This window comes from Nycticebus coucang, chromosome 2, assembly GCF_027406575.1.
Source record: "Nycticebus coucang isolate mNycCou1 chromosome 2, mNycCou1.pri, whole genome shotgun sequence".
Lineage (NCBI taxonomy): Eukaryota > Metazoa > Chordata > Mammalia > Primates > Lorisidae > Nycticebus > Nycticebus coucang.
In genome coordinates, this window is record NC_069781.1 from 44,910,903 (window position 1) to 44,936,545 (window position 25,643).

Genomic DNA, 25,643 nt, shown 5'->3' on the forward strand with positions numbered 1-25,643 from the left:
ACTATGACGCCATGGCACTCAAGCCCAGGGTGATTGAGACTTAGATATCTCTTTTTATGATTTTAAGATTGAAAAAAGATTCAAGTGTTATCAGCCTAAATTCTCCATTATAAATTTTCCCATCGGCATTTTTAACCTTAATTAATCTCATCTATATATATTATTTCATTAGAAGTTCTAAAAATGTTAATAGTCTACTTATAATATTCCTTCTGTACTTATTAACTAGAGTTATCCTGAAATACAGTTTGTAAGATAAATGCTTGATTCTTTAACTTTATTCACCAGTTTTCAGAATGAGTTAGTGTCCTTGTTACCACGGCATAGCCCGTGAATTTGTTATTATTGTCTGTTCCTTTTTTTGTATTATTATAAATTTATTATAATCATTATTCCTTTTGCTGCTTAAATTGCACATCTTTGGCTAATAGGTACCTTTGCAAGAATATTCCTATGTCTTGGCCCAACCTTGATAGCTTCCTGCTTTCTGGTATAAGATATTCTAGGCTGTTTTTATACATTTCCTTCCCAGATTTTGAATGAACCATTTCTTCAATGACCCTGGGTTTCTTTTACAGGGAAATTGTATTTAGAGACCTCAGTCTGTAAGCTAGGGATGCTTACTATTACTGGGTTGGTCCTTGCTTCTAGGGCCTTTTCAATGGACAGAACCAGGAAATGAGGTTTTATTTTTTGTTTTGAAAGACAAAATATGAGCAGCTGGGTGCCCCGTAGCTTAGTGATTAGGGTGCCCCGTAGCTTAGTGATTAGGGGGCCAGCCACATGCTCTGAGGCTGGTGGGTTTGAACCTGGCCTGGAGCCAGCTAAAAAACAACGACAACTGCAACAAAAAAATAGCCAGGCGCCTATAGTCCCAGCTACTAGGGAGGCTGAGGCAAGAGAATCGCTTGAGCCCAAGAGTTTGAGGTTGCTGTGAGCTATGACACTACAGCACTCTACCAAGGGTGACAACATGAGACTCTGTCTCAATAAAAAAAAAAAATGAGGGATTCATGGTAATAAATTAATTTAAAATTAAGATTATAGGGTTTTTACTTAACTTTTTAAAATTTACATTTGTCTCCCTTTTCTCTTATGCTAGAAATCTTAGTTCCTAACAATATTAATATAATTTATTTGCTGTATATGTATTTTTTAAATAATGCTAATACTATTTATAATGTGATTAATTCAGTTTAAGTTCTTTTTGTTTTTTGTTTTTACTGTTTTCCTTTTACCATTAGGTTGTATCCCACTAAGGATGAATAGTCATAATATTGTGTTACAGAATAACTTGGAATAAATAATTCTTCTGTGTGTATTTAACCCTGTCAGTTTCACAGTTAAGTTCTCTTGTTCAACTGTGGTTTGGGTTTTAAGAATTGCTATCTGGACAGCACCTGTAGCTCAGTGGGTAGGGGTTTCGGCCACATACAATGAGACTCGTGGGTTCAACCCCAGCCTGGGCCTGCTAAACAACAATGACAGATGCAACAAAAAATAGCTGAGTATTGTGGGGGGTGCCTGTAGTCCCAGATACTTAGGAGGCTAAGGCAAGAGAATCACTTAAGCCCAAGAGTTGGAGTGCGAACTGCAATGCCATGGCACTCTACCCAGGGCAACATAATAAGACTGTCTCAAAAAAAAAAAGGAAGAAGAAGAATTGCTTTCTTTGTTTTCATTTAATTTTGTTTTATAATTATTTAGAACATTTACATGATTTTAAAGTAAAAATTGTAAAACTATCCAAATTTGGAGAAGTCTACTTTCTATCCCTATCCTCTCAACCCTGTTATCTCCCTCATCTTGTAAAACCATTTTTCTACCTTTATATATATTTATCTTCACCTTTTTTCTCAGAAAAAAGCTAGAATACTATAAACATTGTTCTGTACTTTGCTCTTTTTTTCTTAGATAGAATCTTGCTCTGTCACCTGGGCTAGAGTATAGTAGTGTCATCACAACTCACTGCAACCTCAAACTCCTACGCTCATGTGATCCTCCTGCCTCAATGTCCCAAGTAGCTGGGACCACAGACACAGGGAATGCACTACCATAGCAGAATAATTTTTTCTTTTTTTCTTTTTTTTTGCCAAAGGGAAGGGTTTATTTCAAAAAATAGTTGAATACACAAGGAAAAAAGAAAAAAAACATTGATCGGAAAAAATTCTCTTCATTTTACTTGAACATTTTCTGTCACAAAATGAGTCAAAATCAGGGCATAGGTGAAACTTACTAAAGGCAGAATACAAATGTCTACATACAATAACTAAGAAAATGCCACAAAGGCTATGTTGAACAGTTTGAGGAGAATATTTCAGATTGTATATGAAACCAGCACATTGTACCCCTTGATTGCACTAATGTACACAGCTATGATTTAACAATAAAATAAATAAATAAATAAATGAGTCAAAATCAGCTGGTCAAAGCCTACTCAATGAAATACAAAATCCAATTCATACCGCACCTTTTATCAAAGTTCGAAAAGAGAACTACATCAACTTGATCAGCATGTATGAGAAACCTACAGTGAACATCATGCTTAATGGAGAAACATTTAGAATAATCCCACCTCACCCAAGAGGAAGCCAAGGAAGCCACTACAATATTACTGATGCCCTACTTAGCATTTTGAATGTCTTGGACTTTCTCCTTGTTTCTGTCAACCCTCCATGTCTTTTGATTCATCAAATTTTCTGGATCCACTTTTTCCTCAATCTGTTTGAAATGTTATTTCTATCTCAATTCATTAAGTGGTTCCCAGTGGGCACCCACACTTCAATTTAAACATCTTGTCTAGGATTTCATCGTTCTCCCATATTCAGCATCTATAACCCTCAGGACTAAACAGTAACTTTAGTAACCTTTAGCTCCTTCTGGACGCCCCATACCCTGAAGGCCTACAGCAGTCTTCTGGAATTTTAATCCTGGGTCATCCATCTTTCTTCCAGAAACATATTTAGACTTTCTTTTTTTTTTGTGGTTTTTGGCCGGGGCTGGGTTTGAACCTGCCACCTCCGGCATATGGGACCCGTGCCCTACTCCTTGAGCCACAGGCGCCACCCAACATATTTAGACTTTCTAATACAGCTTCCTAATTTCCCTGCTTACTGCTTCTTCTTACAGACACTTTTTCCTCGCAGGTTTTGCTTATTTTGTTTTCTCGTGGCTCAAAAACATCTGTGCTTTCACTGCAGGCAATGGCTCCAGTCAAGCTGCCCTGTGCAGGAAGGGGTTTAGCAGCTTGCGTACTCTAAGTCCTGCGTAGGCCGGTGCTTCAGCTCCAGTGTGGCTGGATTCGGGCTCTTTTTCTCTAGGCCCTTCCTCCCTTCAGGTGGCCTTGTCCTCTCCTGGAACATTTCTTCGGCCACAGAATTCAGAGTAATTTCCCCTCCAGGGTGTGGGGGCATGTACCATTCTGTTCTCACATTCATTGATGCCAACATCTAATGTCAGCCTAATTGTGCTTTCCATTTAGGCCCTATCTCTCAGGCAGCTTCTGGAACTTTCTCTTCACCCTACTTCCTCCTTCCAAATATGTGTTATTGCTGTATCCTGCTCAGGAGTCTGGGAAATCATTAGCTGTTCTCTCTTTGGGTCTTGCTCTCTTCCAAATGTTTACTCCTCTTGGGAGGCTTCTGCAGGATGTGACCGATCTGTCCCACTGTCCATCTCTCTCTGGCCGTATTCTGGGGCTCACTCTGCCCACACGTCTACTTTACTGATTTGCTCCTCAGTCCTTTCCATTCTGTGAGTCAAACCATCAGCATCTTTTGTATACCAGCAGTCCTTATTTTCACCCCAGGGATATCTAACTGGCTTTTTATATCAGTACATGGTGTCTTTCAGGGATATAACAGCATCCCATGTCTCTCTTGAGGATATTAACTACACTCTTTAATACTCTTTTACTGAATTTTCTATTAGTTTTGTTTCCTTGGATATAACTTTTTCCTTTCCTTTCTTTTACTGTGTCTTCTTTTTTCTAAAATGTTTGGTGGTTGTGCAAACAACCTGAGTAAGCTTTATCTGGGGAGTGAGAAAAAGTTGGTGGGGGAGGTCCAGGGAGACTACTGGCTTATTTTAACAACCACTGAGCCATTAAACAAATGTGCGTCTTTGCTAAAAAGTAAAAAAGTATAAAATACTAGAGGGCAGGTGGGTGGTTCTGTAAGAGTCCTGAGTGCAGGGCTCGGGGGCTCAATCCTGAAAATACGGGTAGAGGTTCTGGTTGGGATGCATGGGAAGGGAAAAGGGAAGGGACAGAAATGGGACTTGATCTGGAGGAAAGCAATATTTAGTAAAAGCCTAGATGGGAGAAAAGGAAGCAGGCAGCAGGTGAAAGGTTAGTTTGCGATGTGGGTGAAGTACATGTAGGTGCCGAAGGAGGTCTGGATGAAGCTCAAAGCTGAGCTAGACATGGGTCTGAAACTCATTCAGGGACAGATGGCTGACCTGGGCTGCCTCAGGAAGGCTGTATGTCCAGAGGCAAAGGGCAGCTCCTGGTGGAGCACCTCAGGCAGAGCTAGGGAGCTGCTAAGAGGCAAAGATGAGGTCCTCCCGGCTTCTAGCTCCACACTGTGGCTCGTCTGCACAGGCAAATCTGGTTCCTCCCGGAGACTAGCATCCCTGATTGCCCTACTGCGGCATCCTCGCTGTGCCTGACGGCTCCTTTCCACTCAACCACCTCTTTCTGTAGCCTGAACCACCTCTGTATGAGCCAGGGTTTCATGTATTATGGGTCTCACATAAGCGATGGGTTTTGCGGGTTGGCCTGGCTCTGAGGGGACATCAGCTTCCATGGGGCCTTCATGTTTCTCAGCAGAGCAACCATGTTTCTTCAGGGTGCCCATCTGAAGCTTGATTAGCAGCCATGAGGCGCAGCCATTTGGAAGACCTTTGTCCCTCCATGAGGAATCTGATCCTGCTGTGGTAGAATTCCCTGCAGCTGGCTCTTGGATGTCTGAAAATCAGGAATCACTTCCAGGAACTCCTTCTAAGAGAAGCCCAAGGAGCCAGACCACAGATGCCATCCCTCACCAGCCTTGTAGGAGCGAGTAAACAGGCGCCCACTGGAAGGCAGACTCAATTTTTTCTATTTTTTGTGGAGATGAGGTCTTGCTTTTGCTCAGGATGGTCTGGAACTCCTGAACTCAAGAGATCTTCCCACCTCCGCCTCCCAGAGTGCTAAGATTAGGTGTGAGCTTCCATGCCTGGCCTACACTTTGCTTTTTTAACTTAACAGTATCCTGGAGATCACTTCATAGCTGTATGTAGAGATCTTCTTATTCCTTATAAGAAAGAATATGCCCCTCTTCATTGTTTAGGTCCTTTTGATCAGAACTGAAGTCTCCACCTAGGTGCATTCTTTCCCAGCCTCATGAGGGATAAATTGGGAGGATGAGAGGTGAGAAAGGGAATAAGCATCTTTTTATTTTTATTTTTTAAATTTTGGGATAATTTCAGATTTGCCAAAAAAAGTTTTAAAAATCAGCTCAGCGTCTGTAGCTCAAGCAGTTAGGGCACCAGCCACATACACTGGAGCTGGCAGCTTCGAATCCAGCCCAGGCCCGCCAAACAATGACAACTACAGCTAAAAAATAGCCGGGCATTCTGGCGGGTGCCTGTAGTCCCAGCTACTTGGGAGGCTGAGGCAGGAGAATTGTTTGAGCCCAAGAGTTTGAGGTTGTGAGCTGTGACGTCACTGCACCGTACCCAGGGCAACAGCTTGAGACTCTGTCTTAAAAAAAAAAAAATAATCGGGCAGCGCCTGTGGCTCAGTTGGTAAGGCGCCAGCCCCATATACCAAGGGTGGCAGGTTCAAACCCGGCCCCCGCTGAACTGCAACCAAAAAATAGCTGGGCGTTGTGGCAGGCACCTGTAGTCCCAGCTACTCGGGAGGCTGAGGCAAGAGAATCGCTTAAGCCCAGGAGTTGGAGGTTGCTGTGAGCTATGTGATGCCATGGTACTCTACCGAGGGCCATAAAGTGAGACTCTGTCTCTACAAAAAAAAAAAAAACATACACAACATTCCTATATGCCCTTCACTCAGCTTCCCCTAGTGTTAACAACTTACGTGACCGTGGTACAATGATTTAAATCAGTATATTGTTATAATACTATTAACTAATTTACAGACCTTATTTGACTTGCACAGATAGTCCCATTGTTGTCCTTTTTAGAGTCTAAGAGCCTGTGTCATGTCTCCATAGTCATCTCAGTTTTATCATTCATGAACTTGATACCTTTGAAGAATACTGACTACTTATTTTGGATACTGTCTCTGAATTTGTACTTGTCTGATGTTTTTAATGATTAGTTTGCATTTATAAATTTTTAGGAAGAATACCATAGTAGTTGTGCCCTTTATGAGTGTGTCGCGCATGTCTCAGTCTATAGGGTCTACTATAACAAAAATACGATAGACTCGGTAGCTTAAACAACAAATATTTATTTATTTATTTATTGAGACAGAGTCTCACTACGTCACCCTCAATAGAGCACCGTGGCCTCACAGCTCACAGCAACCTCAAACACTTGGGCTTAAGTGATTATCTTGTCTCAGCCTCCCAAGTAGCTGGGACTATAGGCACCCACCACAATGCCTGGCTATTTTTTGTTGCAGTTGTCATTGTTTAGCTGGCCCTGGGCCAGATTCGAACCCACCAGCCTCGGTGTATGTGGCTGACGCTGTAACCACTGAGCTATGGGCACTGAGCCAACAACAAACATTTATAGTTTATAATTCTGGAGACTAGGCAGTATAAGATCAAATCACCGGCAAACTCATTGCTGGGTGAGAACCCAATTCCTACTTCCTAGATGGCCATCTTCTCATTGTCCTCACATGGTGGAAAGAGGTGAGAGAGCTCTCTGGGGTCTCTCTTGTAAGGACACTAATTTCTTTCTTTTTTTTTTTTCTTGAGACAGAGTCTCAAGCTGTCACCCTGGGTAGAATGCAGTGGCGTCACAGGTCACAGCAACCTCAAACTCCTGGGCTTAAGAAATTCTCTTGCCTCAGCCTCCCAAGTAGCTGGGACTACTGGCACCTGCCATAACACCCAGCTATTTTTTTGTTGTTGTTGCAATTGTCATTGTTTTAACTGGCCCGGGCTGGGTTTGAACCCACCAGCCTTGGTGTATGTAGCCGGCACCCTACCCACTGAGCTACTGGCACTCCCCAGGACGCTAACTTCATTCAAAAGGATTCTGCTCTCAAGACCTAATCACTTCCCAAAGTTGAAACCCTAGTCCCCAACCCTAATACCATCCCTCTGGGGACTAGGGTTTCAACATATGAATTTGGGGCAACACAAACATTTGGTGTTGTGTTGTCAGTATGTCTAATTCCCGGTGACATTAACCATGGTCACTTAATTCAGGTGGTACGTGCCAGGTTTCTCAACTGTAAAGTTACTGTTTTCCCCTTTGTAATTGATAAATATCTTGTGGGGAGATACTCTGAAATTATGCTAATATTCTATTTTACATCATACTTTTGCTATATAATTTTAACATCCATTGATGATTCTTATCTGCAATAGTTATTACTGTTTATCTGATGGGATTTTTTTTCCCATCATTCTTTCTTTATTAATTAGGTGGAATTCTGCTGTGAGGAAGTGCTGCTTCCCCTCTTATTTATTCAATTATTAGATCAGTCAGTGACTATTTCTTTTATTAATTGGATTTTAAGTGTTGCTGAAATTGTACCAGATTTGATCATTGGGACTTCTTTCAAATTGGTTCCCATTTCCCTGTCATTTTTTTTTAGTACCTTTTAGCACTGTAAGATGTTCCATGCTCATCTTGTACTTTCCTTCCCATAAACTATTTCTCCAAAAGGCCCTTATAAGAAGCAATATATATATATATATATATATATTTTTTTTTTTTCCAGTCTTTGTTTTTTTTTGGCCGGGGCTGGGTTTGAACCCGCCACCTCCAGCATATGGGGCTGGCGCCCTACCCCTTTGAGCCACAGGCGCCGCCCAGAAGCAATATATTTTTAGCCTTTGCTGTAAGCCAGTCAGTTTTGTTTTCTCATCAGCTCCATGACAAGTTAAACAAATTCTCTTATACCCACTTTAGGAATCTTAGACACAAGTGGATTAAATGAATTGGCCATAGCTCTAACCAGAAATCTGTGATTTTGGTATTTTTACTATAGTCTGGGCATCAACTGTGAAACCTGAGAAGTACCTATAAAGTTATTCAACGCTTTGGGACTTGACTATGTCTGTCTCATATGGCATGTAAAGAGGCCTAGGAACAAGCCATCTAGACTAGGACCAAATGTTATCTTTTGTGAGATGTAAAAAGGTCCCCCTAAGTTTCTTTCCAGGGTATTTCCCTTGGCTCTTCCTTAGGGTTTAGCAAAGTATTTTGACTATTCTATTCTGATCCAGCAGGGCTAAAAGGATCTAAGGGCTCATAGGGATTGGTGGCACACTTGGATTTAAGTATGTGAGGAGCAGGTATAACTCAGGGATAGGGCTCTCCTTCTGGAGAATCGTCACAGTGTTGAAATTGGGGGATATTGGATTGATTTTAATAAAGAAAGTAATTTCCTTATACTTCTTTATAACCTGCAGCATCTTGAATGGGGATAGAGAAAGCAGTTGTAGATCTCTGTGGATGCCTCTAAGAACAGCCATAGCCAATTCTTAAGGCTAATTACCTGTTCTTGGTGGACTAGAAGCACTGGTACTTCTGAGGGATTGCTTCCATCTTCTTCCCTCTTTTTTTATTTACTGGTTTTAGCCTAGATGCATGACTCAGAAATAGAAGGTCTCTCCTCCTTCATCTTGCTCCCCTTCCCCCCACTCCTGTTTTTGATGGGTGTGTTGCCCCTAGAGGTCCACATATCCAGGTACTTGCAGTCCCTGATGATATCCAATGAGCACTTCTCACTGAGGAGCTATGCCCAGGAGCAAGTAATATATCTTTTCCTGTGGGCCACAAACCCTTGTTATTTTAATATGAAGGAATAGACCCAGGTGATTTATTAGTTCCATCCCAGCTCTGATTCAGAATTTTCCCTATTCTATTCGGATAACTTATATCTGAATCTACATTCGAATCTACACCTATAAGTGTGCATGTGTGAGCCAGAAGAAGAGGAAGAGGGCATAGATATTTTCTCTACTTAAGTGCATTAGTACTTGGGAAGAGTGTGAAGAGACAAAAGAAGCCAGCAAGCCAGAATTACCACCATATAAACTTGGATACTGGGACCTGAGATTAAGTCCCTAGATTTGTCTGTCCTCTATAAATCCTGGATCCCAGCCTCTAAGTTGGGAGGCCCTTAGCTAGGCAGCACAGCATGGTTTTTCCCATGTTATCCTGGTTTTTCTTGTTGAAGAGGAAAATACAAGGCATTTTTACTTCCTTTGGAGGATTACATGAGTGTGGTTTATGTAAGAAAATAAGTTTATGGCTCAGTGCCTGTGGCTCAAATGGCTAAGGCGCCAGCCACGTACACCTGAGCTAGCAGGTTCAAATCCAGCCCAGGCCTGACAAGCAACAATGACGGCTGCAGCCAAGAAAATTTAAAAAAATAGCCAGGTGTTGTGGTGGGCACCTGTATCCCAGCTACTTGGGAGGCAGAGGCAGGAGAATCGCTTGAGCCCAGGAATTGAAGGTTGCTGTGAGCTGTGATGCCACAGCACTCTACCCAGGGCAATAGCTTGAGGCTCTGTCTCAAAAAAAAAAAAAAGAAAAGAAAAGAAGTTTATTATGGATGTAACTTCTGATTTGTTATTCTCTCTTTGTATGTAATATTTGATGTTCTTATTCTCCCACTTTTCAGCTGAAGGAATGTATCCGAGCACTGGATCAGGAACACACCCATACTCCCTTCAGGCAAAGCAAATTAACTCAGGTAAAATTAAATGTGAGCCTTGAGTTTATTCTGGTTCATTCACTTGTTCCTTCCTTCACTCTTCCATTTAGTGGAGTATCCATTGTCAACAAGGTATGATGCTAGGCAGAAAAGTAGGGAAAAGAGAAGGGGAGGATTCATATCCCTTCTAGGAGCTCTCAGTCTACAAGTTGAGTATCCCTAATTTGAAAGTCCAAAATCTGAAATGCTCCAAAATCTATCAATTTTGGGATTTAAGCACCAATATGATGCTCAAGAGAAATGCTCACTGGAGCATTTTGGATTTTGGATTGTTGGATTAGGGAAGTGCAACTGGAAGTAAAACATAAATATTCCAGAATCCAAAATAATCTGAAATCTGAACTATTTTTTGTTCCCAAGCCCTTCAGGTAAGGGATATTTAACCTGTGCTAGACTTCAGAGAAGCAGAGACATAGATGGAAATATCTGTGGAACAGGGTCCCATAGGCTGTGTTCTTCTGGTCACCATTTTTCTGTTTGTTTCCAGTGTAAAGAAATTGTTAATTTAGCAGAGTCTCTGAGCCTTTGAAGAGGGTGATGTAGCTATACCTAGTGGTACTTTCTTAGTTCTAAGGCTTACACTATATTTCAGCACAAAAAAATAATGGCTATGAGTAGTTGAAAAGGAGCTAAAATTTCTACATGGACTGACGGGAAAGATGACTGAGCTCCACTGTGATGTGTTAGATTAAAATGTAATAACACAATTTTCTGTGTAGTTCTAAAGAATTTTTTCTATTATATATGTAACCACACAGAGGAAAATGTTTAAAAAGCTTAAAGAAGAAACAGTTAGCTTTGGTTCTATTTGCAGAGAAACAATGAATATAAAGGTGGAACTTGGCTCAGCGCCCATAGCACAGTGGTTACTGCTCCAGCCACATACACTGAGACTGGGAGGTTCCAATTCAGCCTGGGCCTGCTAGACAACAATGACAATTGCAACAAAAAATAGCCAGGCATTGGGGCAGTCACCTGTAGTCCCAGCTACTTAGGAGGCTGAGGCAGGAAAATTGCTTAAGCCCAGGAGTTTGAGGTTACTGTGAGCTGTGACGCCACAGCACTCTACCAATGGTGACATAGTGAAACTCTGTCTCAAAAAAATAAAAATAGGCTCGGTGCCCATAGCACAGTGGTTATGGCGCCAGCCACATATACCAAGAGTGGTGGGTTCGAACCTGGCCCGATCCAGCTAAACAACTGCAACAAAAAATAGCCAGGCATTGTGGCAGGTGCCTGTAGTCTCAGCTACTTGGGAGGCTGAGGCAAGAGAATCATTTAAGCCCAAGAGTTGGAGGTTTCTGTGAGCTCTGACACCATGGCACTCTACTAAGGGTGACATAGTGAGACTCTGTCTTTAAAAAATTAAAATTAAAAATAATAAAGAAAAAGAAATAAAGGTGGAACTGCAACTTTTTGTGGTTGTTTTATTTTGTTTTGTTTGAAACAAAGTCTCTCTTTGTCACCTCCAGTTGAGCACCCTGGCATCATAGCTCACAGCAACCTCAAACTCTTGGGCTCAAGTGATCCTCTTACCTCACCCTCCCAAGTGGCTGGGTTTGGAGGCACCCACCACAACACCAGGTTATTATTAGGATGGGGTCTTCCTCTTGCTCACGCTGGTCTTGAACTCCTGAGCTCCTGAGCAATCCACCTGCCTCAGCCTCCCAGAGTGCTGGGATTACAGGAGTGAGCCAGCATGCCTGGCCCTTTTCACGTTTTTATTTTTATTTTATTTTTTGAGAGATAGTCTCATTTTGTCGCCCTCGGTAGAGTGCTTTGGTGTCACAGCTCACAGCAACTTCAAACTCTTGGGCTTAAGCGATTCTCTTGCCTCAGCCTCCCGAGAAGCTGGGACTACAGGTGCCTGCCACAAGGCCAGCTATTTTTTTGTAAGACCTCCTTTCTAAAAGAATAGCTGAGGGGTCTACCTGTGAAGGTAGTTGCAGATGCCCTGGTTCCCCAGGGAGCCATGTCTTGTGCTCAGTAGAAGATAGATACGAAGGCTCAATACCCATAGCTCAGTGGTTAGGGCACCACCCACATACACTGAGGCTGGTGGGTTTGAACCCAGCCCATGCCTGCTAAACAACAATGCCAACTACAACAAAAAAATAGGCAGGGCTGTGGTGGGCGCCTGTAGTCCCAGTTACTCAGGAGGCTGAGGCAAGAGACGAATGGATGGATGAAGAGCGGGCAGGGTAGCTATTAATGAGAAGAACTGATGAAAACATTTCAAAAATTTGCCAAATTGTGTGTGAAAATCCTTGGCTGACTGTGAGAAGCATGGCAGATCAAGTAAACATCAATAGAGAAATAGTTAGGAAAATCTTCACATAGGAAAGGTATATGCAAAAATAGTCCCAAAGGGCTCACTGATGAACAAAAGCAAAGAAGTTGAAGTTTGCTGAGACCTTTTGGAGAGGCATGATGGTGTTTTGGGCTATGTTATTATTATTGGTGATGAAATATGAATGTACTGGTATGACTCTGAAACAAAGCATCAGAGTGCACAATGAAAGCCAGCCAATTCTCTATGACCAGAAAAGTTCCATCAGTCTAAATCAAGACTCAAAATAATGTTGCTAACCTTTTTGATATCAGAGGGATTGTTCTTTATGAATTTGTACCAACTGGACAGTTAAATAAGTTTACTATTTGGAAGTGCTGAAGAGGCTACATGAAAATGTTAGATGAAAATGACCTAAGGGCACCTGTTGCACAGTGGTTAGGGACCCAGCCACATGCTCCGGAGCTGATGGGTTCAAACCGGCCCAGGCCTGCTAAACAACAACAACAACAACAACAAAAATAGCTGGGCATTGTGGTGGGTGCCTGTAGTCTCAGCTATTAGGGAGAATTGCTTGAGCCCAAGAGATTGAGATTGCTGTGTGCTATGATGCTGTAGCACTCTACCAAGGGTGACAAACTGAGACTCTGTCTTAATTAAAAAAAAAAAAGGTGGCTCAGCACCTGTAGCTCAGCGGCTAGAGCATCAGCCACATACACCAGAGCTGATGGGTTCGAATCCAGCCCAGGCCTGCCAAAGAGCAATGACAACTACAACCAAAAAATAGCCAGGTGTTGTGGTGGGCGCCTGTCATCCCAGCTATTGGGAGGCTGAGGCAAGAAAATCATTTAAGCCCAAGAGTTTGAGGTCTCTGTGAGCTGTGATGCCACAGCACTCTACCCAGGGTGACAGCTTGAGACTCTGTCTCCAAAAAAAGAAAGAAAGAAAAGAAAATGACTTAAACTTTTCACTATTAACTCATGGCTCTTGCATCATAATGTACCAGTTCACCCAGCATTGTCTGTGAGGGAATTTTTAGCCAGTAAACAAAAAACTATAACATCCTCCCTACTCACCTGATTTGGCCCCCAGTGACTTTTTTTTTTTTCCTTTTGAGACAGAGTCTCACTATGTTGCCCTCGGTAGAGTGCTATGGCATCACAGCTCACAGCAACCTCCAACTCTTAGGCTTAAGCTATTCTCTTGCCTTAGCCTCCCAAGTAGCTGGGGCTACAGGTGCCTGCCACAATGCCTGGCTATTTTCTCATTGTACTTGTCATTGTTTATCAGGCCTAGGCCGGGCTCAAACCTGGCAGCTTCGGTGTATGTGGCTGGTGCCCTATTCACTGAGCTATGGCGCCGAGCCCCAGCTATTTTTTTTGTTATCGTTGTCATAGTTATTTAGCAGGCCTAGGCCAGGTTTGAACCCACCAGCCCCAGGGCATGTGGCTGGCGCCCCAACTGCTGATATACGGGTGCCGAGCCTAAAGGAAATTTTTAAAGGAAGACATTTTGATGACCTTCAGGGCATCAAGGATAATATGACAACAGCTCTGATCACCATTCTAGAAAGAGTTCCAAAATTCCTTTGAAAGGTAGACTTTTTCAAAATTGAATTGAATTGAATTGTCAGATCTCATATTTTTCACTCTTTTTTTTTTTTTTTTTTCTGATAACTAGGTCTCATGTGGCCAAAGCTAGTCTTGAATTCCTGGGTTCGTGTGATCCTCAGCCTCCCTAGTAGCTGAGACTACAGGCACATACCACTGTGTCCAGCTTTTTTTACATTTTAATACATATAGCCTAACTGTCCCCTGGAAAGTTTGTACCAATTCATGGTACGTGATACATGGCAGTATAGAAGAGTGCCTATTTCCCTGAACACTCACCAAGACAGGGTATCATCTATTTTTTTTTAATCTTATGAGTAAAAAAAAAAAAAAAATCAGTTTAATGGTTTGTTTTTTTCCTTTTGTTTAGTGATATGGGGGTGACCTTTTTCTGTGCTTATTGGTCATTTGTATTTCTTCTTTTGTGAATTGCCTTTTTGTGGATTGAGGAAGAACTATGGCCCAACATCCTGCACATAATAAGTAGCCAGTATGCCCTTTGTTAGTTGACTTCATTCATTGACCTGCTTTCTGTTTTGAGTAGGTCCTGAAGGACTCTTTCATTGGCAATGCCAAAACCTGCATGATTGCCAATATCTCACCAAGCCACATGGCCACTGAACACACTCTAAATACTTTGCGCTATGCTGACCGGTAAGTTGGTTCCCAGATGGTAGTCTGTGTGTGTGTGTGTGTATGCACGCGTGTGCACATGGTCACACCTCTCTCTTACACACATAGAGATCTGACCTTGAGCTCTACAATGCTGTTCTTAGAGTAGTTGGTCATTTGAACAATGTGACCTGATAGACTTTGTCATTTTGCAAGTATGACAAGAGGAAGATGAAACATTCCCTCACTCCATTAATGGCTTTTAAATGGCTAGTAGAAAATGACATCTTAATGTAGGGGGAAAAGTTCAGCGAAGTTTTTTTTCTGCTGGCCTCACCCCAAATTGTATGTAGGTCCAGAAGAGACCAACCCAAGACATGTTACAGGAAGATAAACTGAGGTCCAGAGCAGGACATGAACTTTCCAAAGGTTCATCAGGAATTGGTGGCAAAGTTAGCAATTCTGCCTGCCTGGTCAGGCCTCTTTCTAGGGTGACTTTGGTATCATACAGGTCTCACTCCTCTTACCTTGTGGTATCATGTCTCTTAGAAAAATTTTTGATTGTCATGACTAGGGAGAAGTACTACTGTCATCTGATGGATAGAGGCCAAAGATGCTGTTAAACATCCTACCATGCATAAGACAGGCCTTACAATAAAGAGTTATCTAGTGCAAAATGTCAGTGGTGCTAAGGTTGAGAAATCCTGGAAATAGACGTCATTTTTCCTTGATAGAATTAGCACGCAACTGCTTGTTTCTGGAGGTTTTGCTTCCTAAAGCGCCCAGCAGATTTGAGGGAACTCATTTTCCAAGAGAAGCCTGAAAGGGGGTGGTTTGCAAAAAAAGAGGGCTCTGATTGTAAAATTGCAGATGAGGGCACACATGAACTCCTGAATTGTCCCGTCTTCAGGAAGCATGGTATGATCCCTACAATACAATTTTGAGACTGGTTTCTCTGGCCTGTCCCTTACGTGTAGGTATTTCCAAAACTCTTCTGATTACAGAATGTAGGGTACATACTTATAACCTTAGAGCAGACACTGTTCTTTTTTATTCAGGTGCGAAGGGATATTTTATGCTAAAATAGAATGCACCCTTTTCCTCTTAATCTCTCCCAGATTAAAAAAAAAAAGCAAGAAAACTCCCAATCCTTGTAATAATTTTCTTTGGTCTTTGTTTCCCCAGAAAGCTATAGAAAAGGAATTACAGAACATACCAAAATATACTTTAACATAAAAATGGTTATTTACAGGGTCAAGGAACTTAAAAAAGGCATTAAGTGTTACACTTCAGCTACCAGTCGAAATCGGACATCTGGAAACTCCTCTCCAAAACGAATTCAGAGCTCCCCTGTGGCCCTGCCAGGGGACAAGTGTTCTCCCAAGAAAGTAAAGCTGGGGCTTAAACAGTCACTTACAGGGGTACCTGGCTCCACAAGAGGGAAGGTGTATCCTCTGGCCAGCCACCCACCCAACATCCCTTTTGTCTCTGTTCCTAAAGTCCCTTGTAAAAGGGGTAGCTCCAGAGGGAGTCTTCCTCAAGAGTGGGTCGTTCAGACTAGCCCCGTCAAAGGAACCATGAGGTCTGGCCATTTGGCAAAAAAAAAGCCAGGAGAGTCAATACCATTATGCTCTGAAAAAAATCAAATTGGCAACAAAACTACCCTTGGGTGGGGAAGCAGAGCTCCAGGCCCAGGAGAAGGGCTGGTGCATGGTAAGCTGCCCACAGAGTACAAGAAAGTTCAGACTGTGCAGCCAGTACAGAAGCAGCTTGTGTCACGAATTAACAACACCCACCATATTACAGAATATAATCAGGACAGTGAGGGAAGCATGCCTGCCAGGCCTGCCTCAGAAACCTGGACAAACATCCCTCCACATCAGAAGGACAGAGAGGAACATTTGCGCTTTTATCACCAGCAGTTCCAGCAGCCACCTCTCCTTCAACAAAAGTTAAATTACCAACCACTGGAAAGGTTTTTATGCCAGTACAGGCCCCCAGAGGGTCAGCTCCAGAATGAGACTCCACCTCTGTTCCACTCTTATTCTGAGAGCCATGATGGAGCCCAAGTTGAGGACCTTGATGACAGTGATTTCAGTGAAGATTCTTTTTCACATGTCTCCAATCAGAGGGCCAAAAAGCAGGGGAACAACCGGGAGAATGGTGAAGACTCATTCTTCCTTCATCAGAGGGGGAAGCAAGGTTCTGAGGAGCAGGCAGCGAAAAGGCAACAGAGCCTGTTTTCTAGCCATCAGACAGATGATGATGAGAAAGGTCTAACTGAAAGCTGGGTATACTCCAGGGACCCTATAAGCCACAGAAGAGCAGCACTCAATCATAGCTGCAGCCCAAGTAATATGCCGTTGGATTGGAGCAGACAAGAGGACTCTACCTCCTCGGGGCTTTCTCCCACAGACAACCTGGCAGAGAAGCCCTACTGCTCACAGGTAGATTTTATATACAACCAGAAAAGAGGTGGAGGCCTTGTCATTGATCTCAGACAGGATGCTTTCAGAAGTGAGGTTCCTGGACAGACTGAGAGCAGCTTGCCCTCCCCAAAGGAAGATCGTTTCACTTCCTCACTATCTCACATTGTAATTCCTGGATCCCCAAACCAAACAGACACAGTCACCACACCTTTGAAGGAAGTCTGTGAAGATAGTCCAACTCAAGTGATTAGAACAGTGAAAAACAGTGATCCTTTCCAAGAAGACTCTAGAGGACAATTAGGCATGTGCTCTGAATATGCTTCTGGACTGATGGCTCCCCTCACAGTGTCCCTCCTAGAGAACCGAGATGATGAGGGTTCTCCTCCCTTGGAGCAGCTGGCCCAGGATAGAGCTATGCATAGTCCAGTGACAGAAAGCTCAGGGAGGCCTGTTGTAGACTACACAATGTTATCCGGTGATCAAGAGGCATACTTGCCAGTGTCTTTAGCAACTGGACACCTGTGGCTGTCCTCATCTCCCCCTGACAATAAGCCTGGAAGTGATCTTCCAGCTCTGTCCCCATCACCCATCCGTCAGCACCCACCTGACAAGCTGCCCCACAGGGAGACTGACCTGGGAGAGGCCTGCCAGAGCAAAGAGACTGCACTCCTCTCCCAGGAAGATGTGGGTGGTGAGCAATATGACGCTGATGCTGAGGAGACAGAACAGGGCAGCTCCTGGGGTTTCCCAAGAAAGCTCTCCCCTACCATACATACTGGGATGCCCCATTCTGGACCTACACTTATCCCACAAACAGGAAGCAGTGACCAATCCTGGGTCCAGGGGAAGAAAAATCCTACAAGGCTAAGTTGGCAGGAGTTTGATTTGTCCTCCTACAGAGACATCACATGGCTCAAACACAGGCCAGTCTCAAGGTGCTTAGCAGGACTAGGCTCTCCCTTGATCCACAGCTGCTCTCCCAAGACTGCAGGGATACTCCATCAGCTCACCCTAAAGCAAGCACAGTAAGTTGGACCAAGACTTGAGCCCCTTTCACACCGTGACTCCTACCCCATGTTTTGTTAGGAACCAAAAGGCAGCCATGCAGGGATGCATAGGGGAGGAGCTTGCCTCTCCAGATGGATGATCTTGTTGCTCTATGGTCTCTACCTATTATTAGAGTCTGCCAAAAGGCTCTCCAGTTTCTAGTTCAGACCCTCTTCTTTGATTCCTGGACCCTCTGCAGCAGGGGTCCTCAAACTGCGGCCCGTGGGCCACATGAGGTTGTGTGATTGTATTTGTTCCTGTTGTTTTTTTTTTTTGTAGAGACAGTCTCACTTTATGGCCCTCGGTAGAGTGCCATGGCCTCACACAGCTCACAGCAACCTCCAACTCCTGGGCTTAAGCGATTCTCTTGCCTCAGCCTCCCGAGCAGCTGGGACTACAGGCACCCGCCACAACGCCTGGCTATTTTTTGGTTGCAGTTTGGCCGGGGCCGGGTTTGAGCCCGCCACCCTCAGTATATGGGGCCAGCGCCTTACCGACTGAGCCACAGGCGCCACCCCTGTTTTTTTTAACTTCAAAATAAGATATGTGGGCAGCTCCTGTGGCTCAGTGAGTAGGGCCCCGGCCCCATATACCGAGGGTGGCGGGTTCAAACCCAGCCCCTGCCAAACTGCAACAAAAAAAATAGCCAGGCGTTGTGGCCTGTAGTCCCAGCTGCTCGGGAGGCTGAGGCAAGAGAATCACGTAAGCCCAAGAGCTGGAGGTTGCTGTGAGCCATGTGACTGCCACAGCACTCTACCAAGGGCAGTAAAGTGAGACTCTGCCTCTACAAAAAAAAAAAAATAATAAGATATGTGCAGTGTGCATAGGAATTTGTTCATAGTTGTTTTTTTTTTAAACTATAGTCTGGCCCTCCAGCGGTCTGAAGGACAGTGAATTGGTCCCCTCAAAAAGTTTGAGGACGCCCACTGTACCGGAAGTAAAAATGATAGCAATCGAGGCAGTAGGTTCCACTTTGTGCTAAGGATACCAGTTACAGTGGCCACAGCTTCAGATTCTTTCCACAAGGAAGCTGTGGGAAATGGGCAAGCTCCTGCAGAAGGAAGCAGTACACAGCCCTGCCCCTCCATAAAGCTGAGGAGGCAGCAGACAGCTTAAGAAACCCTTGCCTGTTTTTCTGTATCTCATTGTTTCTCCCTAATCCCTGTACTAGTCCTGAGGAAGAACAAGAGAGTGGGTAGGTGAGTGGTCAAAGCCTTGACCACTTTGGGCAGAAGCAGCTTCCAGCCTAGAATTGAGGATGGGAGGCCATGATCAGTGTCTTCTCTGGTATTCCCAGGCAGGTGGTCATTCAAGCACACCAGGAACAGCTGGATGAAATGGCCGAGCTAGGCTTCAAGGAAGAGACCCTTATGAGCCAGATGGCTTCTAATGTAAGTAACCTTGACTAAACTGGGGGCTGTTGGGAATTAGCCTATAGCTAGTTTGATGGTAGTCTTTGTCGGCTGGGGTTAGTTGCAGACTAAGAGTCTGTTGTCACACCTCGTCAGGCCTCTATGACAGCCTCAGCAGGTGCAGGTCAGATGGGAGATGGTACCATCTCTACTCCCCATTCCCAGGCTAAAATATTTCCAGCTTCTATTCTTAGCTACTCTGCCTTCCTACTGGCTTTTAGGGGCTCCTGTCATGAACAATGACCAGCCTGCAGACCAGAGAGGTATTTCTATCAAAAAGTATTTTTCTGTCCTGAAAAATACCTCTACCTAGAAAGTGTCTCGAATGCAGAGAAGTGCCATAGCAAATATCCTGAAAAGTTCTGAAATTTTCCTGCAAAAGGAGAGACTAGAAAAGCTTATCTGGCAGAGGGCGCAGCAAGAGCAAAAATTCCCTTTGTCTTTTGTTTCCTTTCTCAGGATTTTGAAGATTTTGTGACCCAATTGGATGAGATCATGGTTCTGAAGTCCAAGTGCATCCAGAGTCTTAGAAGCCAGCTCCAGCTGTACCTCACCTTCCACAGGCCAGATGAAGTCCCTGAGAGGACAGTGGTGTCTTAGCACAAGATCCTGTGTGGGTGGTGTGGGCAGTGCAAGAGCCTGTGCTGGGCTTTCAGGGGCTGGAGCCTCTGCTAGGTCTTCTTGTATATTACCAAAACCCTCTCTCTGCTCCTGCCCATACTAGCCTGGTTCCAGCTTCTCCTTCAGGGCCAGGCTGAAGAACTTAATGCCCCTCCCTTTTCTTTGGGACTAGAGTTTTTGTTTTACTGACCTGTTGTCTGGAACACATTTGGGTCTAATAACCCTGAAGATGGGGTTATCAATAGTAACCTAAAGGTCAGAAGTCACAAACCAGGGAAGACAACCAGCTGAGCCCCAGGGGCTTTATCAACTGAATTCTGTACCTATCTTGAAAGACTAAAACCTTGGCTACACCTAAAACATTGGTACTAGTGGGGCAGTGGTGGGGTGAACTCTGCCCCCATTAACCCTTGGAAACTGATTTAGGGATTTAGATAGTTTTTGAAAATGATAGACCTTGACTTGCTGTGTCTTTCATAGCAGCTGATATGGGACAGGCTTAGGGAGTTCTCCTCCCTTAGTGCAATCCAATTTTCAGACAAAAGGTGCTCATGTCATTGCATTATTTTCCCATCCCTGATTTTTGCTGGGGTGATAAGCCTATGTACATGTACAATGTTCAACAGCCCTCATGCTTCTACAGCAGTTCCTGAGACTCCATATCCCTCACAGACTAGCTGACAAGCTAGAATATTTCAGACAAGTCTTCTAGTCTTGCCATCATCCAGGACACCCTGGCCAGCCACTCTCAAGGGCCTGTATTGTATCTTGCACAGACACTCAACAGTCTGAGTCCTCTGAAACAGAATTTACACACACACACACAGCCTTTATCTGAGTTTTGTTTGCTGTGTATCTAAAAAGATACAGGAAGCATCCTCCAGATCCACCTTGGGCTAAATTAGATTCTTGTGTCACAGTGTTGACCCTAATGCAAATTACCCTGTAAACTTTGGTTTCCTTCAGGTGAAAGATGACTTTTTAAGGTTTAAAAAGAGGGAGTTTAAATGGTTCTCATGTGACTATAGCAACCTGGCCAGGTCACCCTTTGTCAGCCTCTGGCAGTACCTCATCTGACCACCAGAGGTCGTCCTTGTTCCAGATTGGGGCTTCCTCACATGAAAGAGACCCACACCAGCCATCAAGCCAAGTGGGACAGGGGAGTAATATTCAAGTCTAAGGACAATAAATGTTAGGAATGAATCCAGTTTTATCAGATATAACAGTACCTCTGAGAGCTGGCGAAACAGTTTGAATTCAGCTCTGTGGTACAGAGCACATAAACGTCTGCTACCCTGAAGAAAAGGGACTTATTCATTTCCTGGGTGATTCCCCTGAAGGTCCAGCCTATCCTACCCACCTCCAGAGTCAGTTTTGCTTGGCACAGAGACAGCTAAGGTTCAAACAGACAAAAATCAGGGCCGACTAAAATCCTACAGGGCTAGAATGGGAAGAAAGTTCTAAAACAGAAAATGGTTAAGTCCTGTTTCATCTCCAACAAATCTAAGCAGGAAATTCCTTCATACCCACCTACCCAAACCCCTCAGTAAAACAGCACTTGGCAATAAAGCACAGCAGGACATCTTTTAGATTTTTATTAGTAGTTCTCTCTGAAGAATCAAAATAGTTAGCAAATTATTTTAGATTCATCAAGACTGTATATCCTTTGTGTTTAGATCTTTAATGATGTACAACATAATACAAAACAAAACAAAAAGACTGATTTCTATGACTAGGTGTTACTCATTGTATCATCCTAAAGCAGTGGGCTGGAGGGAGAGGCTGTTCAAGGAGAACAGAGGTGGAGTTAGTGCTCGCCAATGAAATCACGACCTGTTTTCTGATCCATTCAACGTGCTGAGAAGGGACCAATAATTTCTTAAACTGACAACTGTTTCCTAGAGCAGGGACTCTAAAACCCTGGGTAGCAAAGGACTGTGGTCCAAACTAAGCCAAGAGAAACAGGCTGGAGCAGGAAGCATGGTCAATGCCTTGCAGAAGAGGCAAACTCTAGGTCCCGTAGGGAAAAGTGCATTCTTTGCACCTCAGAGACTTTGCAGAACCAGTGTCAACACTAAGAGACTTTGTTAAAAGGAGGGAAAAATAAACAAAGCCCTAAAAAAAAATTTTTCACTTACACTCAACTTAAAATTGGAGTTCAGTCCACTGTGTAGAGTGGAGGGAAAGCAGCACTGAGTCTCGTCCTCCCACCCATGCTCCCTGACAACTCTTGGCCAGGTTTCAGCTGAGTACACAAAGACCCCAGAGAGACCAGGACAGTCTCTCTGGAGGGCTGAGGTGGTTAGGACGCTTCTCAAATTGCAAATACATTTCATATGGAAGGAGCCAGGACTGTTCTGGGGCCATTCACATGCCCAGATCTTCCCCATTTTCTCCCAGGCTAATGGCCTAGGCTCAGAGACTAGCAAGCACAGTCTCCACATCTGACCTTCTAAACCCCAAAAGAAAATCCAGAAGTGCGCCCCTTCTCTTTTCCCACAGGTGGGCTGTGCAGGGCCTCCTGGGGGTGGTGTCTCCACAACAGGACCTAGGCAGGGCCTGGTCTCAGCTGGCTCCTGCCCGAGCCATGAGGTCTTCCAAAGCATTGTCCTGGTCATTGTTGTGTAATAGCAAAACCTCCTTAATGTCTTTCAGTTCAAAGCCCATTTCCTTAAATTTGCTCATTAACTGAAGAAACTCCATCATCTAAAGGATAGAAAAAAATTCAGATTAAAGAAAAGGGTCCAACCATATATCAAGCTGAGCAAAGTAGTACAGAGAGGGGTTTTGGAGGAGGGGGGTGCTGTCTGCATACTTTAACCAAAGCACCCTAGCAAGGAGAGGTGAGCTATGGAGGAAGCTAAGGCAGACAGGTTTAATGCCACAACACATCATCCTTCAGGCATCACACCCATCCCCTCCAATTAACCTTTGCTGACCTCTGGGTTCCACCACCCACATCCCACACTTCCACCAAGGCAGGATACTGAACCCAGAAATGGCAGATGTCCAGAAGTAGGTTAGGCAGAGACCAGCAATCTCCTCAGTCATCTAAAAGGTCAATTTCACCTTCCCTTCACTAGGATTCTAAATAGTCTTCGCTCAACCTAAACATAGGCTTCAGCCTGTCTGGACATGGGAGATTCTGCCCACTGGCTGCTTCTGTCTGTGGTCACTGGCATGGAAAGGGGGTTTGGGGCCAGGGGAGAAAACCAGACTATTTTGTCCCTCCTTCCACAGGGTTTTCATGAAGCATGAAGGTTCCTACCTTCTCTTCTGAACACTGGTGCATTTCCAGAGCCTCTTCCACTAAAAGAGGGTCAAAACCCTTCTCACAAAGCTGTCCATGTACAAAGAGATAGTCGAGAATCTATGAAAAGAAACAACAGGTTTAGCACCTACTGCCATTCTCTGTGCTTCCCAATAGTCTTACATAAACTGGCTAGTGTGAAGCCTGCTTCCTGCCCCACTGCACTGTCGAATCCTGGATAGGACTTGATTTTGTGCCTTGTACTGTATCCAACACAATAAGATCTCAATGACTATTTGCAAGTAGTCATTTTTCAAAACGAGGTGCTGCCACAGCTGATTTCACATCTACCAGAATATCAACTTCAGAGCCTAGACAAGAAATTCCTCTAAGAAATAGCCCAAATAAGAAAATACCCCTAAAATGTAGGACTCAATTACTACTTCGAATAGTAATTGGGGTAGGGCAGCTATGGAAGATAAAAATTCTTAGAAGGATGTTATTTAACCATACCCAGAGTCTAGTTTTGCCCTCTGGAAGGGCAGAGAAAAAAGGTAACTGGTAAGAGTACTAATACTCCTGAGGCTTTGCCTCAGCCTAGGTCCTAAAGTAGCCCCCAAAGAAGTACTACTGCTGAGCCTACTGGCTGCCTGACAAAATGACCTGAGTCCCCACAAACCCAAAAAGGAAGTTGGTGCGATGAGTCTAAGGAACTCCAGAATAAAGGCAGGACACTACTCCAGCTCCAAAGGTCTGAGACTTCTGACTGACCCCCCCACTTCCCATTGCCGACCAACTGCTCACCTGTTCAATGTTCTCTCCTTTTTTCTTCATGGCTCTCAGGACACACTCATATGAGTAGCCCATATTGACCACTGTCTCCACACACTGCCGCTCGCTGGGAGACAGTGTCTGTAGTTCAGAATAGGCCTGGGGACAGCTGGGCATGTTGGGCACTTGTGACATTGAGAAATTAGGAGGGGTAACCTGGTGATGGAGAAACAAGAAGATCAAGGGAAGAAGAAAGAAGACCTAAGTCCCAGAAGACACATCACTAAAGTAGTCTGGTCTAGGGGCTTGCCATTTCGGACTCTAATCAGTTAAGAAGAATGCTTGGAATAAAGGGCCAGGCTGCTGGTCAAATATCCTAAAAAGCAATGAAGAGGGTAGGAGAATACTAACCACAGGAGAAGAAAGCTGAGAGGGTACCTGCAATTGTGACTGTCCTGCTCTCTGCCCTTATCCCACTTGCAGAGTAAGAAAGAAAGCAGCACAATAGCCACACACCCTTTCCTGCCCACATCCCCTGGGCTTGAAATACAGAAAGAAGTTCTGAGACTGCCCACAGGACTGATACCCAAGGTCACTGAGATGATTTCTCTCCAGGGCTCCATTATCCCTTTCCAATTCTGCTGTATCTCAAAGTCCCTGAGGGACTGTTCACTTCATACACACCTAGCTTTGAAGCTAAATCCAGAGACTCTGAAGTCTTATCATTGGGTAGACGCTGCAAGTGCTGTTCCCATGCATGGGCAGCTCAGGCTCCTAGAGTTTTCAGTACCTTTACACCACACTATGTACTATGTTTCACTTCCTGATAAACCTGCCATCCTATAAAGCCTGGAATGAAGGGATATTAGCCGCACTAGGCTGAGTTCCAAGGACTAGAATGTGGATTCTAGGACCCTATTCTGGCTATAGGCAGCCTACTACTACCTGCCTCTGGACTTACTAACCCTAATCTGACTGGTGTACATATTCTGATTTTTAACTCCTCCAACCACTACTGATGAATCAGGCCCAAGGCACGAAAACAGCTCACTCCCAGACCAAGAGGACTCATATACCATGGGAACAAGGTCACAAGCCCTTCTACAGCTTGGCCCAGCTCCCGGGAATCAGGGAAAATGTTTCAGAGGGCATTCCCGTTTTTTATGGGAAGTGAGAGGGTATCAGGCAGTAGGGAGACCTCTGTCCTAAAAGTCCAAAATTACGTATGTATAACCAGATGCTGTCCTCAGAGTCAGCTCAGGAAAGCCAGGAAAACCCCTGGCCTTAAAGCCCACCCTGCATAACCATCTCACCACAACACACTCTCAGCAGCCCAGTCACAGGGCTATCATTAGGTTACAGGCGTCATTACAGGGCATGGGGACTGGATCATACCAATCAAACTACTTTATAGGACTAAGATTGTGTCTTATTCTTCAAGGACAGGCTTGACCTGAACTCAGGAATAACAACAGTGAAAGCAATGCCAGGTCTCACAGAACATGCCTCAGCAAGGGAGGAGTCAGGCCTATTCTTCATGTGCCTGCCTTTCTCATAAAGCCTCCTAAATGAATACAAGGTGGGGTAGGGGCATAAACTTCTACTAAAATATCATACGTTTTAAAAAGTCAATAAAATTGGCTGAGCACAGTGGCTCACATCTATACTAATGACACTCTGAGAGGCCGAGGCAG

The 25,643-nt window shown here is 44.1% G+C and overlaps 2 protein-coding genes across 3 annotated transcripts in view; one reads left to right on the plus strand and one right to left on the minus strand.

The window, feature by feature from the left end:
• The window catches only part of KIF24 (kinesin family member 24), a 58,332-nt gene extending 36,305 nt beyond the window's left edge, over window positions 1-22,027 (plus strand). Inside the window, exons 6-10 of the mRNA XM_053570387.1 lie at window positions 9,815-9,886; window positions 14,352-14,461; window positions 15,672-17,873; window positions 19,193-19,286; window positions 19,767-22,027. Of these exons, the coding sequence (XP_053426362.1) occupies window positions 9,815-9,886; window positions 14,352-14,461; window positions 15,672-17,873; window positions 19,193-19,286; window positions 19,767-19,907 (2,619 nt within the window). The 3' untranslated portion in view covers window positions 19,908-22,027. The remainder of the gene's footprint in view (window positions 1-9,814; window positions 9,887-14,351; window positions 14,462-15,671; window positions 17,874-19,192; window positions 19,287-19,766) is intronic.
• The window catches only part of UBAP1 (ubiquitin associated protein 1), a 72,055-nt gene continuing 67,923 nt past the window's right edge, over window positions 21,512-25,643 (minus strand). For both annotated transcript variants that reach the window (XM_053570480.1, XM_053570491.1), the window contains 3 exons: window positions 23,983-24,165; window positions 23,197-23,298; window positions 21,512-22,634 (listed from right to left, as the gene is read on the minus strand). In XM_053570480.1, coding sequence (XP_053426455.1) covers window positions 22,494-22,634; window positions 23,197-23,298; window positions 23,983-24,165 — 426 coding nt within the window. In that variant the 3' untranslated portion in view covers window positions 21,512-22,493. The remainder of the gene's footprint in view (window positions 22,635-23,196; window positions 23,299-23,982; window positions 24,166-25,643) is intronic.